Source organism: Rousettus aegyptiacus, unplaced genomic scaffold (genome assembly GCF_014176215.1).
Source record: "Rousettus aegyptiacus isolate mRouAeg1 unplaced genomic scaffold, mRouAeg1.p scaffold_m13_p_17, whole genome shotgun sequence".
In the NCBI taxonomy this organism is placed as follows: domain Eukaryota; kingdom Metazoa; phylum Chordata; class Mammalia; order Chiroptera; family Pteropodidae; genus Rousettus; species Rousettus aegyptiacus.
Window position 1 is genome coordinate 17,379,299 of NW_023416292.1, and position 20,671 is coordinate 17,399,969.

The window sequence follows — 20,671 nt, forward strand, 5'->3', positions numbered from 1 at the left end:
CACAGTTCCATCCAGGGGTGACCTTCATGTGTCATGAGCCAGGCTTTCTTAACACCAAAGTTGTACGTTACACTCAGGAAATATTTTTTAAATATAGACACCCGGACTTGGTGCCCTGGAGATTTTGATTCGGTAGGTGGGATCCTGGCATCTGTGATTTGTTTAAGTTGCAACGTTTCTGGTGCTCACCAGGCGTGAAGCCCGGCACCACAAAGCTCTGGATACGCGTAACCTGAATGATATGGCAGTCAATTCCATAGGCCATAAACTGTAAAATAACAAGGCCGATTCCAGGAGAAACCGGTCCCAATGCTTGATCTTTGTGCTTTAATGTACGAGCACAAATTATCACGTAGAAGCCACAAGACAGATCAAAGCACAAAACCTTTTTTCCCCTTGTTCTGAAGAAACTTTCAGTACAGCCGAAGAGAAAAATAATAATAATTAAATCATGTGTTACTGATTATAAGTTCATGGCTGCTTCAGAGAAAGTTGTATCGGTGGATGTGATTTGACCTCGATGAATGAATAGGATTTAGAAAGGCGAAATCGCTGTCCGGGTCATCACCTCTGCCACCCCGTGGACGGAGCGCAGGGCAAGACGGCACCGCCGAACCCAGACGGAGATCTCCATAGATTCAGCATGTGTGGGTCTCTCGAATTCTGACTAACTCAGAGAACTGATACTGAAAGACATCAACGTCTGTATTGAAAGACAGGCTAGAAGGGAGGCTCCCCAAGTTCTCCTCCGCCTTCCAGCTGTGAGCGAGGAACAGGGGTCGGGCTGACACCACAAAGCAGAAGCTCTCCAAAGAGAGAACCTACCCTGAGCTGTCCCCCGGGGTGTGCCAGGCCAGGCGCCTTTTTTTCGTGTTCTGTTCTTTGTTGAGGCCACTGAGGGAAGTTGCCAAAGCTTCCAGCCAAGACGCACATTTGGGCAACGGGGTATTTTCTGATGAATGGATGGGGTCCTGGCCGTTCTGCCTCACGGCTTTGAGCCAAGGCTGTCCTCAGGGCCTGAGCCACCCCGGAGGGATTCGGGAGGCTATGACAACATGCCAGAGTCGGTCAGAATCAATCGACCCGTTTCTCCTAGGTGAGGGCCGATGGAAGATATGGGCTAAGGCCCCTATTTCTTGACCACAGCCGCTGGGGAGGCGGGGGAGGCGGCGGTGCGGGGGACCTTTAACAGCGATCTTGCAGGAAGCACCGAGATGGACCTTAAAGGTAATTCAACCCGAATCCTCCTTTTAGAGGAAACTGAGACCAAAACAAATGATGGGATATTCCAGAACTTTCTACCACACTAATACTACAACATAACAAGGAAGCATTTTAATTAAACGTGGGCTCGAACTCAAAATCAGGATGACATCGGCTCACGAAGTTTTCTAGTCAGTATCCTGCCGTGCTCAGGCAGCAAGAAAAGTCCGACCACGTTTGACATCTGGAATCTGGGCTAGTTCGGGAGAATCTGTCTGGCACGTGCAGCACGTTTTTTGAGAAACGGCGTGGTGCAGCCTGGGTTCAGGTCTTGACTCGCCCCTGCTTCATCTCCGCAACCTTGGATAAGTCTTCTAACCACTCTGGCCCTCTGACTGCAAATCTGTAAAATGGTGCGGTTGAACGAGGCTCTCTCAAGGGTCCCTTCCAGCTCTAACATGGTATTTAATTTCATAGATGAGGTGCTGGTGGTATTGGGGTGGGAGCACAGAAAACCCAGGGATGGGCAGGATGTGGTGGAAAACCCAAAAAGAGAGTTTCGCACAACCTTTCGTGCCCAGTCTAAGTTTCTGCTTAATGTCCCGACTTCCCAGTTGTTCAGTTAAACACAATCTTGCAATTCTTTTATCCAAGACGTGCCACCGTTGACCCAAGAGCAGTGCCAGTGGTTTCTGTAGAAGCAGCTCTTTTAAGGTTAAATAGTAAAAGAGGATCGGATTTCTCTCCATTCCCCCACTGCGTTTTATTGATTCTTATTGAAATAAGAGGGTGTGGGCTCCGAAGGAATGTATGCTCTGGATTTGGCGGCAGATGGACGTAGATGGAGGGAATGTAGCACAGACTGGAAGAGACGGAGTCCTCATTAATCTTCCCACCACCAACAGCAAAACCGAGTAAAAACAACAGCATCCATCCTTAGAGAGCTTTGCCGTTTCTCCAAACCAGTACAGAAGAGACGGTCCCCGCCCTGGCCCCCCACTCTGCCTGCCCCTCACTCTGGCCCCATCTTCGCTCTACAGGACATGAACCATCGGCTTCAGCGGGCAGAACGATGCTGGTCCTGGGGGGAGTTGCACTGAAGGATCATACCAACTGGGAAGGGAAAATTAACTCAAGTCCTTCTCTGAAGTTTCTCATCGGAGGGAAGCAGCGGAATCCAAGTAGTAACTGACTCTGCCCCCGCGTGACTGAGAAATGACGAATTTTTGCACTAAGCAGACTTCTCCCTTTCCTGTACCCTGGGAAAGTGGAGCTTTTCCCTGCGCCTCTACTGAAGTCTTTGTCCCAAAGTTGCCCCTCAAAATACCCCTGTTGGAAGATGTCTACTTCTTCCTAGACTGTGACCTATTTGTAAGTTCAAGACTGGACTCTGGTGGCCCAGTACTGGGTAATTTGCTTCGCTTATTTCTAATTCTGGGCACTGTTTTTACCACGCCTGGCTGTAATACCAGAAGTCCCATCCAAATGCCGCCTGTCCTTCTAAAGAGAAACACATTTACATCACGCAGCCAAAAGCACTCGCTTTCAAAGGCCCTGTCTCATAAAGTTTCGGAACCCATGATTTTAACGTAGATTACAAAATACGCGGGATACCAAAGGAAGAATCAAAACAATGGCCGACTACCCGGCCGAGAATGCGCTTCTAGCGCTGCGGGACGGAAGCAGAATCCCTCATCAGAACAACAACTAAATATATACACAGCTTTGCCCTCCGGTGTGCGGAGGAAGCAGCCATCTCCTCTGGGACATGCCTACAGGAGTGATCGCTGGAGCCCTCCCGCCCCGCCCCCCGCCCCCACCCACCTGCCACTGCTCATCCCTGGGCAGCCACATCAATAGGCCAAGCCTGGGGAACTGTGAAGCACGCGGAGTTAAGCGAGGGAACAGCACAGTCCCGTGAATAAAGTTTAATGGGCACGAGGTTCCACCTGGATCGCTGCTGGAACAGCACCTATAGGGGGCAGGAGGAAGGGGCAGGCGGCTTCTCTGTGGCTTCGCATAAGCTGCACAGGAATTGCTGTCTTGAGGATTTGCCAGCCAGCACCGTGAACGAGTCCCAAACTTACCTATAAAAGTGGAAACCTAAAATACGGGCTCGGCCCTGTGGGACTCGCTCCCTTTCCCCTTGGCTCCCTTTCCCTATGAAGCCGCTGGACTCCCCAGCGGAAGCTTCACACTGTTCCCATCATCTCGTAACTTCGGAACTTGTCAGTCCCGAGCTGACATCAGATTTGGAACATCGCTCCCCTCTGTCCCCCTGCTCTTCCTCGCGATCCAAGCCTTGCAACATCATTTGCTTACGGAGAAATGACGGCTCAGAGAAGGCAAGAGACTAACTACCCTGCGGTCCTGCGGCGAGACAAGATACTGTGGCCAAAGGCGAGACGCAGAGGTCTGGACTTGCTGCCACTCCCGTCACCGAACGTCCCCCGTCTCCACAGTGACGGCTGCGCAGAACCAGGCACGGCCTGAGAGTCATCGCAGCCAGGATTCATGGTCAGATCCATCAACAGTATCTGTCTACTTGGCAGGCTGGCAAAGTGACAGAACCCGGGAAAAACCGGTTTGTTGTTGTTGTCTGCGCTCTCTCCCCCAGCTGCCATGGATGTGCGGCGTAAGGGCGGGCCAGACCCGAGCAAAACTGGAAAGCAGGTGGCATTCTAAACTCATCTCTTGTCAGCACCGCCTTCTCTGCTTCTCCTGCTCCCCGAAACTTCCTGAGGCCCCAGTCTGGTTTTGAACAGTCAAGGTCCGTAAGAGAATATACTCTCGAAATAAATAAGTTGGTAATGACTTAAAACATCTCTACTCCTGATAAGCAGTTATTTACAATTTTAAAGAGACTTCTAGAGATTGTCAAAACTCGAAGAAAACAATTTCTAACAGGGGAATTCCAGAAGCCATTGGGAGCCATTGTTTGGGAGTCAGTGTTTGGGAGTCAGTGTTTTGAAACGGTCTGTTCCTCAGAGGAAGACACCAACCCCACGTCTTCCCAAGCCATGTGTGCCTGTTCCTAGCTATTTAACTAGAACGTATCCCACTAAGAACCATCGCAGACAAAATCACATTTTAATAAAAGCTACTTCTAGAATGGTCTAGCCAACACCCCAATAATCGCCTAAAGGAGACGATGTCCATGACGTTTTCCTTTTTTCCTCTATAACCCCACGACAGTAAACAGCCGAGAAGACTCAAACAGCTCACGGTCCTTCACCAGGCCATCCATCACCGGCCGGGACGATCAGGATCCTGTCGACTAGACTCTCCTGCTTCCCCCTTATTTTGTGGACAAATCGTTCTGGGAAAAGGAAGTTGGGCAAGAAATCTAGGGAACAAAAGAGCAGCTGTAATTCTTTCTTTGTCTAAGACACAAAAAAAACAGATTCAGTGTTAATTTGCTAAACTGCTTTCGGAAAGAAGATAATCAAATGAGTAGAAATGCAGCCCATAGTTCATTTCTACAGTGCCTGCCCCGGCAGCAAGAGAAGATACTTCTCATCGCCCCAGAGCATTACCAAAAACCCACTCCGAAAAGGGAAAACTGAACCAGGAGCCAAAGAAGAAGCAAATGCTTTAACACGCAGCCCCCAGAGAAAGGAAGGGGGGAGCCCTCCACTTTGTGAGGCCATAAAAAGGGCGGTGATCTGACCCTGCTGCATGGGACCGGCAGGGGAAGGAGAGGCCCGGCAGGGTTTAGGAGCCCCGCCCAGGCGGAGGAGGACGGGGAAATGCTGGCAGCTCAAATCCGAGCTCCAGAATAAGAACTGGTAAAGCAGCAGCAACGAGGCTCCCAGAGAATAGTGAAGCTCGACGCAGAGTGACGGACAATGGCGACAGAATGGCCCCATCGCCACGACCAGGCTCACAAACCGATTACAGCAGGGAGGCGCGAGGGCACTGAGCCTGCTCTGGCCGCAGGCCCCTAGGCGGGGCTCAGGGGCCTTAAAATCGAGCCCCAACCCTACCTGTAATCTACAGCATAACCAAGAAGAATCATTTTCACACCTGAGCCCCAACATCTCCCAAGCGGAAAACGAAGCCACCTCCATCCAGAAATTCTCTGGGATTACCAGCATCATAGAAGTGAAGTTTTATGAGAAAGCTGCTCTGCTTTCTACCACATGCTTCCACCCTCAATCAAAATCCCAAGTCTACAGTGAATTCTTAAAGGAGGGCGACCCAGAATCCCTCTGTATGTGACTTAGTGATGCAGGCTCTGTCTTCTTGGCCGGCAGATCCTCTGCAAGAATAGCTTTCTCAAGCTAAAGATACGTCAGCCTGTGATGACATTAACCCTCCATGGTGCCACAGGTCACAGAAAGTTATGAGTTATTCGGTGACAGCTCATTGTTGGTTTCTCTCCCTGGTTTATTTCTTTCTTTTGCAGTCCCTGCTTCAGGAAACGGAGCTTGGAAACAGAGACTGCACGGAGAAAATGAAGGCGCCTAAACTAGTTCACAGGTACATAAAGTTGTAGGTCTGTGAGCCCCGAACATTCCAAACCAACAGTCTACATTACTCTTCGGTTTCTCGTTTTTTAAATAACGTAATCTTCTGCTTTAAACAAGCATGGTTAAGAAAACATGGCGGGTATGTTCATAATATATATGTGTATTTTTATGTTAAATACACAAGAGTCAGAGGTTGAAGTCCAATATCATTCTCCAAGAGAATGAAATATTTTTTTCTCAGTTTTTCTCTCTTCTAAGAAGAGTTTTTTTATTTGGGTTAGGACCCCACAGGAGCTGGATCAAAACTTCTTTTTCCAATGATCCCAAATTCCCTGGATTCTGTCCATATAATTGCCTTAATCTAGATCATTTATTTCCCGAACTTCCCAAAGTCCAAACTATGTTTATTCATCTGCCCTTTCTCACCTACTGCAGCAAATATCATCATCTCACCTGCATGACTTGGAGCCCACATCAACATTACATAAACGCATCTAAAATACAGATGCTCTTCAAGTATTCCAGGGCCAGTTAAGCTCTTGTTACCCCGATCCAAATACAGTTTGAAAGAGGATGGCAGGGTTTCTTGGACAGTAGTTGACATGGATATATTTCTGAAATAGTTTTCCATTCATTTATTAAAACTTTACTTAAAAACAAATTACTTGGATTCTAGTATTAGTTGTGCTCATTTAAAATAAGGAGAATTTATATACTTTGAATCTCAGTTTTTCCTTAACTGAAAAATGATTCATGGACACTGGGCACTTAATAAATTTTTCTGAATGATAAATAGTCCATCTCCTCCTATACACAGTTACACATGCTTACACACATATACTCACATGCCATGTAGAATAATTTTACAAATAAATTTACATTAAAATTTCAGAAGACTTTCTTGTACTTGAAGTAAAATACAGTAATACATGCATGCTGTGTACACACACACACACACACACACAGACTCTCTCTGTCTCTCTGTCTCTCTCTGTGTCTCTCTGTCTCTCTGTCTCTCTGTCTCTTATTCTCATCCTACCATCATTTTAGATGTAAATTGTTACAAGAATCAATACTCAATTATCCACAATGATAAAAAGGATCAAAGCACGACTATATATAGTGAGTGAGAAAGAATGAGAGTGAGAACAAGGGAGAAGAAAGGACCCAGGTTTCCACATGGATTTTCACTTGAAAAGACTGATATCCCACTCAATTTTAATTTAGAATACTTGGCTTTGATAAGCTACATTTTAAGGTAAACCTCAGAACCCACTACAGTTTTATATTTATGAGTATCTATTACGTGTTTTCCATCTCAATCAGAATGTGTATTTATACTGAATAAGCTAATGAGGTATTTATACTTTATGTTTGCCTTGGACTTAAAATTAGTTCAAAACATTAAAATATATATATATATATATATATGAATTTCCAGTGAAGTCAATCTACTTTGAAATTATTTTGAAAAGTGGTCTTAGTATTAAAGCCAAGAACTGAAAGGAAATTTTATCTCAAACGTAAAGGCAGAGAACAAAGGGCTTTCTCCTTGGTCGATGAGCCCTTTTCTCCCCGTTATCAACTTGTTGCCTCTCGTTCCAAATCCACTCTTCATTTCCCTGCTTTGTGAGGCCAGCAATGTAAACCTGCTCTTTTGCCAGTGGGCATGACATCAGATTCTCCCAGCAGAGGTAACTGGGGAGGCGTCACAGAAGGAGGGGGCGTGTCCTCCTGACTCCTGCATGGCTCCCTCCCGCTCCGCCTTTGGCACCTGCAGTGGGGCCAGGTTGCTTTCCAGCAGGCCTCAAAGGTACCCCCCAAAAATGACTTCCCAGAAAGCTTCGTTGGCACCCCAATGGCAGCTTTCCAGCAAGTCCCAAAGCACCCCAGCAGGCAGCTTCCTGATGAGCTTCACTCAGCGCCCCCGTGGGTGCTTTCCTTATCACCAGGTCCAGGTCGTGAGACCCAGGCAAACTTCTCTGCCATCCAGCATGCCACTACCCAGTTTCCAACGAGACCCAATCGCAGCCGTAGGTTAGGGGCCTCTTTTACATTTGTTCCTTCCTCTGATATCCTCCCCTCATTCTGAAAAGGAACGGTTTCTCCCTCTGCTCACCTTCCCTCTAGCTGCCAGGGTCCTCTTTACCCCTTAGCAGTCAATCCCCTGCTACTAGTTAATGGCTAATTTATATTAAATGCTCCCTATTCTAATTTCTGTGCCCCTGGCTGGACCCCACCTGCTCCAGGATGAAACTGGGAGTGGTACTAGGAGGCAGATTCAGGAAGACAGAACGGGGGGTCAGCTGGCTGTGCCTTTGGGCCTGAGGACGACGCTGAGCTCCCCGTCAGCAGGGAAGGGGGTGCTGCTGCTCCCTGATGTGCAGAGAGGTCATGATTAACAAGCTGTCGCCTGGCACTGATTGTGAGGAAGAGCCAACTGAGAACAAGCCAGCTGGGAAGGCCAAGGGGCAGCGGGACCTGACCACAGCAGGCGAAGCCCGCGCTCCTGCACCGTCTCTCCGGGACCCTCTGTGGACTAAGCTGAACATGGTGCCAGCCGGCAGAGGACAGGTACTAATGAAACCCTGCTCTGAGGCTGCGAACGAGGATGATCAGAGTGGATTTTGAGTTGAGAAACGACGAGCTGACGGGTGACTGGCGCACCCCGTGAAGGGAGGACAGTGAAAGGGAACGAGACGAACGGGCTCTTCTCCCGCCGGGCGTTAGGACATGCGGCAAACTCACTCGCCTGTCGTTCTCAGCCAAGCTCGCGAGAATGCCACGGGGCGACTTCCCCCTGCTTCCCATTTAAACGCCAACAATACAAAAAAGGGGGGGAAAGCTCTTATCAATATCAAAAACCAAGACTGACAGCTGAAGTCTCTGAGGATTTCCTCCTGATTTCAAAACGTATTGGAACTGGATTGAGAAACATCAGTGGAAGCCAAAGTATGCATTCGTTCGTTTGTTCGTTTATTTGTTTGTTTTCTTGAAAAAGAAATCAAGGAACAGAGCCACGCTAACAGAAGGGAGGGAAACGGGGTATTCTTTCCTCCATTCCTCGCCCCTATAAGGGCCAGGACACTGGACACTGCTTTTCAGGGCTCACTGACCAGTTCTCTGCCCATCGGTCCTCGTTGATACCACCCTTTTTTGCTACTTTGAGACTTCAGGCCAGGAAGTATAACAATCTTGGCGGGAGTGGGGGTGAAAGCAAGTGGAGAGGGTTGGGAACCACTGGCAAAGGTCACTGAATCCTGGCAGATCAATGACCCAAAGGTGAGAAGGCTGCAGAGTCCTGAAGGATACTAGCAGCGCGAGGACCATGACATAAATTTCGGAATGAAAACTCGGAGTGTTTTTATACCGTGAAACCCGCTGTCATTGTAAACAGTGCAGGGAACGTGCCCTGGGCTCTGACAGCAGAGATAGACGGAGGTGAAACATAATTTTTTAAAAGGCAAGTATTTATCACACAAATGCAAACCAAACAAAAGGAAAGCAGGGGGGGAAATCTTAATTCCAGTCGAAGTAGAGCACAAAGCCAAAAGCACTTAAAGTGGCAAAGGGTTGGCAAGAGGCAGGACACTAATACAGACGAAAAGTCACAGGAGGTTGCGCACCTACTTAGTTAACATCAAACTATCAGAAGCCAGAACTGCTTGAAATACGAGGAAAAACCGAAAGCAGCTCAATCGCTTGGAAGGTGACGCTGTGTTCTCGACCTTTTGTGGAGCAAGTGGGAAGGAAAATCTATCGGTGGGAAAGTATGAATGCTGAAAAGGGATGAGCAGCCAGAAGTTCGGGCCACTGTCATGAGCCCCGGGAAAGGAAATAGTGTCCTTCTTCAGAAGGTTCGGCACCGGAGGGCCTGATGGGGTCACGTTAGGAGGGCTCACGAGGCGTCACAGTCACTGTTCCTCCTGCTTCCGTGTGACCGGAAGGACAGAATTCCGGTGTAGGACGGACCACGGGCTCATCAGAAAGTCTTCCCTACTAGTGACTTCTTCTGCTCTTGACCTTGTGAATTTTCCATGGCGATAACAAGCATCCTGATTACCTGCATGCTAATCCACTCGTATAGGCAAATTCACCCACTAGTGCCTGGGTTATGTATCTCAAACACGCTCCAAATCCCACTGCATTAATCACAAAGGTCGTTCGCACTTCCCAAAGCCATGGGCACGCACAGTCCTGGGTTGGCTGGGGGTCGACCTGACACTCTAATGCACGGAAAGCCATGGCGGGTCATGCAGGACCTTTCCCTAAAGGCGAGAGCCGGGAACGTCCAGAGAGTAGAAGTGAACCGAGCACTTACAGAGCACTGGGGACCGAAACCTGGAATGCTGAACTCGGTTTTCAAGACTAAGTGGTTCACGATCAGCAGACGAAGCCCAAAGGGTCATAAACTGGGTAGCCATCGCAGCAGAATGGGAAACGAGATGAAGAAAGAGATCAAAGCCAAAGGGTCCAAGCCAAGGATCGCGGACGTCACTGGGGAGCTGGAGTTAGGTTTGTTGGCCCTCAGCTGAGGTTCTGTGGGCCAGTCGGGCTGCGTTAAAGACATGGTGTTGTAGGGTAGACAGGCCAGTGGTCATTACTGGTTAAATACGGAATGGATAACACATCTCCTACTGCCAGGCATCTGTCAACTCTCCCTTACCCATTTTAGTATTAACAGAATTCAGGTCATAAGTGGTAAGAGGGAGGTAGCCAGGAATCCCTCTCACTATGCCCAGAATTTGAGGGTTTCTCATTATGGTCTATCTACATCTACAACTGTGATTGATACAAAGATGCAAAGAGACTTCTATTCTTTGAGAGTACCTAGGGATTCGGATTTTAAATCTGTTCACAAAGGAAACGTATGGGATCTACGCAGTTCCCTGTGTATCAAAACTTACCATACTGTGCTGATTTGCTGGCAGAGAAGGAAAAGGCAATTTGCATGGTTCCTGTCAGTCACATGTGGTTTGGAAATGCCGATGCATTCCAGATACACTCTGTGTAAACTGAAGAATCATATCCTATTTCCACTGGTTTGCATGCATGCATATGAAACTCGTTTCTCTCACAAGGCCAAATGAAGATAGGTGAAGACCTAGCAGGGGCGATCACAGTTAATACCTTCTTTGTCAAAACCTCACAGCTGTGATGGTGGGGAGCATTCTCATCCCTCAGGTCTAGGGAGGCTATGACTTCTACATTGTTAGCTTGCTTGTTCGGTTCTATTCTGTGGTGCTCTGAGAAACAAAATCTGTAACTGTCATTCAGCACACAGTTTCTGATACCTACTATGTGCCGCACCCTCTGCTAGGTACTGAGAGATAGCCAAGCAGAATTTCCAATGCGGGGAGCTCAGCGTTTGGTGGGAAAGAACAAGTAAATAAATAGCCATCGCCGATGCGATCGCTGCTTTTGCAGAGTGCGGGTCATGTACAATACCTTATGGAAACGGGGCAGGAGTCTGCCAAAACTCCACAGAAAGAAAGGTGAATCCTGATGGCAAAGCATGAGTTGAAATGAGGGAGGACTGGAAGGCATTCAGGAAAGCGGGAACTCTATGTGCAAAGACACGAGCTCATCAGGAACACATGTTGCGGGGACCCGAAAGAAGCTCTGCCCAGCTCGAGGCCAGAGGTAGAGCCAGGAGAGAAAGTAAGTTGAAAACACATGAGAAAGGCAATAATCCTAGTAAACAATGTTGTTTTAATAGTCCACATTCTTGTGTTAATATTGGAAGATGCTCGCTCACGAAGACGACTCAGAAGGTGCAGAGGAACGAGCTGACGTTCCGACGTGCACCATCTCAACTCCATCCCTTGCTGTTCCTCCCATCTGGCACTTGCAACGATACCTGGCAGGTAGTCAGCACTTACTTCACATAAAATACTATTACCGCATGGGCTAGACAGCCTCTAAGATGGTCCCTAATGATTCATGCCCCGATGCACACCCCTGCCCTTGAGTATCGGCTGGACTTACTGACTCATTTCTAAGTAACGGAATATACGAGAAGTCACGGGTTGTCACTTCCAACACTGCGTTATAAAAAGACTGTGGCTTCCCTTTTGGGCAAGCGTCTCATGTACTCAAACTTTCTGGCTCTCTTTGTCTCTTGGGTCATTAGTTGCCATGTCATGAGAACACTCCGGCAGCGTAAAGAGAAGCCCACGTGGCGAGGATCTGAGCCACGCCTAGGTGAGCATGCCCACTGTCGGCACCCACGGGAGCGAGCTTGGATGCAGAACTTCTGAGGCCTGCCAACAGCCACATGAGTGAGCCTGGAAGTGAATTCTCCAGTTCCACTCAAGCCTTGAGGATTCTGTAGCCCTCGCCAAGAACCTGATGGAAAGCTCAAAAGAGACAGCTAAGCCAAGAGACACCCAGATGGTTAGCATCTAGATCCCGCACCCACAGAAACTGTGATAAGCCACTCAATTTTGGTATAATTTGCCACAAAGAAAAGGATAATACGTGTACTATACTAGTACGGTCTACTTCCATTCCCTAATCGAGGCTGGGTCTCTGGTATACCTAGGTAGGGTATGGCAGCAACAGAGCTTCTCCTTGGCGATGAGGCACCATCTGGAAACTCAGCTTTTGTGACCAGGATCCCAATCGCCGGACACCCCACCCCTCAAGGGACTAACCCCTGCCACCTACGGCCCCACTCGACGGATCGACCATTCACAGAAGGAGTCCAGCCCAGCTCCAGCACAGGTCACTGTCTGGTGTGCTCCCTTCCCCTTTGGGGCCAACCGTGGGCAAAGCCGAAGTACAGTCCCTCTGCTAGCTGTGGCTGAAAGCCCAGGAAACCTCTACCTACATGACGATAGTCACGGACGTCCACAGAAAGGCGCACGTAGCTAATGTATTCCCGATTCCCATCTGCAACTCCAATTGATTGTATGATGTCTTAGAAACTAAGTGTTTACACTGCTGAGGTGGGAACAAGTGGAAAAACATATTGCTTTGGGAACACTGACATTTTGGCAGAGAATTTTTGGTAGTTTATATAACAATGCTAACTTAAAGGCAGTGGTTTTATATGTAAAAAAAGATTTTAAGACCTGGTAAAGATGTTGAATATTTACATAAAAAATTATGCTCAGCTAAGGAAAGAAGAACAAAACAGTGCTTCCACCAATTGTTCTTTGCTTGTTTATGTCTTTTTAGTAGTTCTTAGAGCCGTTTTTTAGGTAGCAATTAAGCACCCACCATGCCGTATATGGAAATGATAGCAGTTCATCACAGCCACAAGGAAAAGAAAGGAAAAAAGGAAGGAAGGGGACTTTGTACCTCTGTCCCTGATGATTCTGCCCCTCGTGCTCGGGGATGCAGTTATCGGGAGCTGCAGGACTTGGGTGGGATGATGTCCTTAGAGCCACCGCTGAGATGCCCACCAACGAGGATGAGAAGTTCAGCAGCACTGAGGTGGTACGGTGGGCGAGGACATCCGGGCGATGGGTCACATTGATAACCAGCGGGTTATCCCGGCATGACAGCTCATAGGTTCCTGAAGAGAAACAAGGACATGAATAACATTTTGAGCCATTTACAGAGCACCATTTTTCCACATCTAGTATTCACTGTGTCCTCTCAGTGACTCTGACATAGGCAAGTTACCAACCAACATCAGAGACAGACGTGAAGCTGACTCCTGGGTCTACTGGATTGTTCTCCAGTGGCCCTAAATGGATAACTATCGGACTCACCAAGAGAGTGGTTGTTTCCACTGACATCAGTCAGGTGAAGGGTCGCTGTTGGCCTCGGATGCTTCCCAGACGCCAGGCCATCAGATGTCAAGAAGACGAAAACTGCCACGGCCACTCCTGGTCTACTGAAACACACCTGGGCATAAGCACACGTATGTACGAGCCATTATTCCCACTGGGCTATCAAGGAGTGTAAAGTAAGGGCTCCCCTTTCCCTTACGAGTGAGAAAAACATGGAGTAGGCAGGGAAAGATACTCGAGCTTACACCGAAAGTTAAAATCAGATAAAAAGGAGATAACTTTTAGCATGAGACTTTTTTACCACCAAAAATGTTTTTACTTGAACCTGTCTTTCTTTAAATTTCTCAAAGAAGAGCATTCAAAGAGACTATCGCTTGAGACAATTAGCCACCATCTAGCCAGCCAACACTTCCTGAGGTCCAAAGTGAGAGAAGTGGACAGGACGGTCACCAAGCTAACAGTTTATTCTGAACGGCCGCAGCTCATTATCCTTCCCCAACTCCCTGTCTTCCCCTAAAATTTTTCTTTTTTCGGTCTACGATGCTGGGGCAAGGTTACCGCAGAGTCTGTTTTCTGAGATTAGAACGTGCCAAATTCTTTATTCTCGTGCAGATCTCCTGGTGCCCCAAGCATTTTCATCTTATCCATGACTGGAAAATAAGCCACCAGGGAAACACAGGAAACTCTGCTTATGTATAAGGACTATCCCTCGGTGCTGAGGCTGATAACGATAAAACTGTTTTACCAAGTCAACCATGGACGTGTTATCCCTGGAAATCCTTTAATATAAAAGAAAACATCTTAGAGACTGAAGGAGGGCCCGGAGAGCTTATTTTCCATACTGAAATTATTCAATGCAGTCATTCTAGTTTTATTTCCTATAGCTCAACGTTATTCTTCATTTCCATTGAGAATAGGTTCCAATCTTGTCTGGTGTGACGAGGGTGTTACATTACTAGCAACTATGTATACTCCCTTAGCTTTTTATCAGGTTCTGGGGGTGAAGAAGCCCCAAGAAAACTGTCCTCGGGGTAAAAGCAGCATGCAACATCTGATGGCAGGGACCTCCTCCTCCTCCTCTGAACTTGGGGAGCAGGAGAGTCAAACATGCTTTCCACTTTAACGAGCATTCCTCCTCGTCCGCAGACTGACTTCCCCTAGTCTCGGCGGCGTGTTTACAGGGTCCATTTGCACTGCTGGCTTGATGAGGGAGACTTTATGGTCAGTGCAGGACACCTCTCCCTTCTTTCTCTCCTCCTTTGAGGGCAGGACAAGCCACACTCCCTTTTTACGGTGCCTTTCCCGCCCTCCCTTTTCATTTCCCCTCTTTGAAGTAATAAATATTCCCTTAGAACCTAGGAAACACCCAGACCCATAGGTTATGGCTCGCAATACGAGGTCCTTTGTTCCCAGCTGGATGAGGGCTAGACATGAAACACACCGTAAGGTAACCAATGGCCTAACGCAAAGCCCTCAACTCCGACGGCAAACGACATCAAAGTCCCCTGGGAACTCCCATGACCTCTTCCTTTTCATACGCCACAAAAGAGACCTGAGCACTGCGAGAAAGTTCTGGGTCATTTCCTGAGCCAGGGACAGGCAGAGTCCAAACAAGTACCTGGCGGCTTGACCCCAGGGGGCCTCGGGCTTGAAGACTGGGGTGGCTTCAACGGGGTACAGGGGCGTTCAGTCTTCCCACCTCCGTTGGGGCCCCAGAGAGAACTGCCCGTGTGAAACTAATGAGCAGGTATCAACCTTGTGGTGCGGGTCTCTCTGTGCCCCAAAATGTCGGCCTCATCTGGCATCTTCTAGAAGCGCTGCCACCTTGCTATACGGGTCCCGGAATCCCGATCGCTTGAACCCGAGCCGGCTCCTGGTGGCAGGGTCTCTGTGCCTCGATGTGGGGGAAGCCACTATGCTGGGGCTTCCAGGCCGTGGCTTGAGTAGGGAAATCACGGGCGAGACTTACAAAGACGACACAGGCAGAGCGAGGCTGGGCTATGCGCAGCAAGGGGAGACGAGGGTCCGGTGGAGGTTCCAGGTGCCTAGCCTCGGGCGCCCCCTCTCACGGTGACATGGAAGACGCACCAAGCAGGCCCCGCAGCGGCAACCAGATGCAGGGGAAGCAGAAACTCTCTCACACAGCTGTGGGAGCCCCGACATCAGAGACCAGTCTGAGTGTCCACATATGCGCACGAGCCTCTCGGACGGGGTGAAGGGAACCACGCAAGCTCACCATTCTGGAGCGAGTGTCAGCCCGGTAGAGCCCTGGGTTCGACTCTCAGCTCCATCCCGACTCGCCAGGCAAGTCTGAGCGAAGCAGCTCTCCTCTGAGCCGGGGCGTCCCTGTCCACGCCTGAGAAACAGACATGTGACCCCTCTCACGTGACGACGACGAGGCGTGAAGAAAACCACATGGAAACACAGGACGGTGCCTGTCGCCCCGTAAGGACTTGGCGCTCGATAATCTTATTTCCAGAAATGAATGTTTTTAAAATTCTGTTTACATTTGAGGAAGACCAGGGTAAAAAGAAAATTTTTAAAAAGAAACACAGAGTACACTACGTTTTTCTGAACTGTATGGACGGATGCTGTTTTCAATTGGTACGTGTAGAAACGCGAACTGGGACTCGGGGAAAACTGGCAAAATCCGAGGCTCTTGGTTTGGACTGTAGAGATACAGTCCAAACGGAATGGAATCCACGAAAGATACGTTTTACACGCATATAACTTTTAATAGACTTTTCAGGAAATCCAGTTCAATAGACAGTTATTAAAAACCTACTTTCGCAATAGACAAACTTCTAAGATTTACAGTGTAATTAGAATACTAAAGGTGTATTTCTTATTTAAACAAAGATGATATTTTTAAAAGTTGCTCTTTCCACAACCCAGCCACAGCTATTTTAATATACAGAATTTATTATTTAATGTAAGTAATAACTTTTACGTATCTATATATGAAAGACAGGCAGCAGCTGCAGCAGAAAATTTGGCCAGAGTTTTACTTATCCCATGCCACCTTTGGCACTATGAGTGACACTCCTCTAATCACCACACCGAGGGAACAGCTGTCCCCTCCTTCAGGACTGACCACCCAGACCCACAAGAGGCACTCCCAAGAAGAAACCCCAAGACGCTAAGACGTCGGGAGGATTCTGAGCTTTGTCTGTAACGCTTCATTATCTGTGTTAACGAGGAGGCTGCGGTCATGCGCGGCATGGGCAATATAAAACGAGTGTGAACATGGCTCTTATGAAAAGGAAAGACGACAACTAGACCTCAGAAAGTAGGCAAGATCTTTCAGAAAAACAAGTCATCGTCAGGGCCGAGCAATGGTCTCGAGATAGGGAGGGGCTGCGAGTGAAACAGGCTCAGCGAATCCATCGCAGAACACTGTGGCGCAGAGGAAACACACATTGGATGGATGGACGGAAGGACGGACGCACGGACAGACAGAGACTGACTGAAAGGCAGGCCAAGTAGAACCGGTCCCACAAACTCGCTTGCTTGTTCATCCAAAGCCCGCACGCTAACTGCTGGACCTAACCGCTGGCCACTGGGGAGGGGGAAGAGCGAGGGGATGTTTTCCTCGTGCAGAATTGTCGGGGCTTAAGAAATCTCTCTTCAATCTGCCGGCTGGGTACAGACACGCTTAACGTGCTCCCAAGCCAAGCGTTCCGACTTCCAGGTCGTCCTTTGTGGTGGTCACTGGCAAGCAGACCCTGAAAATACACCACAAACTTGAAAAGAATCTTCTCCGAGGTTTTTAGAATGCTTTTGGTTAGTTACTGGGTTGTTATTTTTTTCTATGCCTTTCCATTTTCACTCCTCTGTGGCTCTCCCCGATTCCAAGGAGAAAGGGACGGCCGCTGGACAGGAGGAAGTGGGCGGATACTCCATTCTGTTTGTGCAGCACTTTACAGTTTGCCAAGCGCGACCACGTGCTGCGCCAGAGCCTCCCCCAGGCTCACGGGGTTTTGTCTGAGATTTTTGTGCTGTAATATCCCCAGGATACAAAGGTTATTTTGTAGAAGTGGGATTCTACAGAGCTGAAGTAACTTCCTCTAGCTAAATGCTAGGGGAATTTCCAACTTTAAGTTCTATACTCTTTTTTTTATTTTTTAATATTTTCTAACTTTAAAAAAAATTATTTTATTATTAGTTTCAAGTAGACAGTCCATTGGTTAGACATTTACACGGTTTATAAACCGATCCCTCTAATCGCTCTTTCCCTGGGCTCTCCGCCGAGCCATTGCATTAATGCGGACTGCATTCCCTATGCCGTGCTCCCCATCCCCGGGACCATCTATCAACTACTAATCTGTACGTCTTTATTTTTAACTGCACAATGGTTCTTAATTTGGGGTGAGCAGGAGATCACAGATTCTTTAGAAAGTGTATTGACTCTTGTTCCCTCTCAAAAACTGAAGTCACACAAACACTTAGGCATACCAGCTTCATATAATTTCAGGGAGCTAAGGGAACACTTTAAAAACCAGTAGTAGTACATTTAAAAATGTTCTCTTATCTTCCTGAAACTGTATGAAGCTTTTATAACAGAAGGAAAATAGTAATGTTGTAATAAGCATGTAAAGAGGGAAAAGGGGTACTAGATAGATTTAGTGGGGTGATCACTTTGTGAGTTATAAGATCTCTTACCACTATGCTGTACAACTGAGACCAATATATTATTGTATGCCAACTATAATTGAAAAAACTCATTGAATTATACACTGTAAATATGAGCAAATAATTATCTATTATATTTCGATAAAACCATAAAAAAAAGAAACCATTCTCAAAGGAAAAAAATAGTAGTAGTCCCATTAAAGGATCAACAGAAATCGGATTAAGAATACGTGCACTATTTGTTGAACCATATGCCTTTTCTGTAGGTGAAAAATTATCGATTAGAAATTTTATTATGGACCATCTAACTATATGGATAATCCTGTCAATGTAGACTTTAGAAGTTTGACAAGGAAGAGATCAACTCTCAAAGTTTCAGGGGGTTTGCCCCGAAGTCCAAAGCTAACAGATGAAAGAAGGGTGCGAGGCAACTAGCCTCTCGCCGTTGATGATGACCACGTCTTGGTGGTCCCCATACTCGAAGACATTAGTCAAAATGGAAGGGAGTTTGGAACCTGGTTTGGCTTCCTTCCCTTATCTCTTGGTATTGGTCAAAACCCAGGTCATTTCCTGTGTCATTCCTTCACAGTACAAGTGAGGCTACAGACTCCATGAGCTTACGTAGTTCTTGTTCCAGAAGAGTGAGGTCATTTTGCGACATGAAGAGGGAACCACTGTTATGACCCTCGCTGTCTCTGGGGAGTCATTTCAAAACGTATGACTTGGCAAGTCAGTGGGAAGGTTCAGAGCAGAAGCAACTCGCTGGCTCAGGTGCTACTAAGAGCATTTGCATACCTGTGACTTTAGACACCAGGACAAAGCATGCAGAGACTCCATGTTAGAAGAGCTTGGGGCACGCAGAAGGGGGATCAGAAAGAGACAAAAGCAAATTTGCGGTGAATGCTGTGGTGTGCCACCCGGATCCCCTCCCCACTGACTCAGCTCAGCTCATGGCCATCTCTTTTCAGAATTGTTCTGGGAGCCACCACAAGGGTCATGCCATTTCCACAGGACCAGAGGAGAGGGGAGAAACCCATGTCCCACAGCTTTTAGAAACGACTGCGTGGGATACAGGAGGGACAGCTCAGAAGGGCCCGCTCAGCTCCCTGTGGGACGCCGACACGTCCTTGTGGCTACTGCTCCTCCTGTCTACTCCCAGGTCCCTCACTCCCCATAGGTGTTAATCCCAAGGCAAGCTCTCAATAAACTTTTGCACGCAAATCTTCATCTCAGAGTCTGGATCCTAAGGAAACTCCACTTAAGACGAAGTCTGAGAATGAGAACATTTGTCATGGATGGAGAAGGTTCTCCCGGGAGGAAGAACGCAGAAGTGAGCGGGTGGAGGAGTACACCGCAGAGCCAGGCAAGCTTCCCTCCTGGCTGGGAAAAAAAGGTTGCTATCTCAATTATTCCTGAAAATTAGAGTCTGCTCAGTTGTCACGTCTGGGGCCTGTCGAAGCTTCCACGTTAAATCAGTAAAAAGTTAGATGAGTAGTACTCACATAAGAAAGTGGAAAATGAGTGTTTTGCTCTCTGGGGATGAAGTGTTTAAGCCACTGGGAGAAGAAGTTCCTCTCTCGATGCACTAGGCTAGGTTTCGATGGAAAGGAAAATCATACATGCACAGCCATCTTTGCTTCTGCACCATTCCCAGGGGTGCAGGGACCCACAGAGGTTAATTTTCCGAACAGAAGATTTCCTTTTCAAAGGCAAGAACTTTTCAGAAATTTCAGTCAGATGTATAGAAATAACTCCAGGGAATATTAGAAATGTTCTGCCCTCTTAAACAGAGGATCCTGTAGGTAACGGAATTTTCACTTGACAAATTGGAAGCACCATCCCGAACATCCATTGTTTTCCTGAATGCTGAGGTCAACAACCCTCTTAGTGTGCATGCAAATCACCTGAGGATCCTGTTACAATGCGGATTCTGATTTAGTAGGGGTGAGATTCTGCACTTTCATCTGCTCTCAGGTGAGGCTGACGCTTTTGGATGCCAGCCATATTTTAAGTAGCAAGGCTCTAAAGGCATCAATGGATATGATTATCTTTATCTTTAGCTTTGATAGCCTAACACTGTTTCTCTTATTAATAATATTTTGTATTATCTCTTTCTTTTAAAATTTCACCATTGAGCTTAAAATAAAATGCAGAGCTCGAAGGAATCATCTAAACCAAACACTCCATTTTAAAACTAAGAAAAACGATGCCCAAGGAGGTTATATGATTTACATGAGGTCACTTGACTAGTAAATGGTAAAAACAAGGCTTATAATACTTTTTCTTTGAGTACATGTTTCACCAAGTTTCTAAATTCTCTACTAATTTGTTGCTCCTTTTCTATGGCAGACTGAAAATTCAGAGAACTAATATTGTTGGAATTCTATGTAAAGGAAATAGGCTCTAACAAAGGGTCCAGTCAACTTTCCTATGAACAAAGTCTAAGAACTCAAAGTAGTGATGGGACTTTGTGCTTTCTACACATGAGCTACTTCCTTTTTTTCCTTAATTATGAAATTCAGACAGTTTTCTGGGTGATTGAAGTCATCTCTAAAGAGAGAATTAGCAACTGATTTATTAAATTAAAAAGAATTAGAAGGGTTGCCAGCTTTAGCAAAAACA

The 20,671-nt window shown here is 47.2% G+C and overlaps 1 protein-coding gene across 1 annotated transcript in view; it reads right to left on the minus strand.

Annotated features, from left to right (window-relative positions):
- PAPPA2 (pappalysin 2) overlaps nt 1-20,671 on the minus strand; it is a 169,733-nt gene that overhangs the window by 51,754 nt on the left and 97,308 nt on the right. The window contains exons 12-13 of the mRNA XM_016154370.2: nt 13,397-13,532; nt 12,981-13,197 (exon numbers count right to left, since the gene is read on the minus strand). Coding sequence (XP_016009856.2) covers nt 12,981-13,197; nt 13,397-13,532 — 353 coding nt within the window. The remainder of the gene's footprint in view (nt 1-12,980; nt 13,198-13,396; nt 13,533-20,671) is intronic.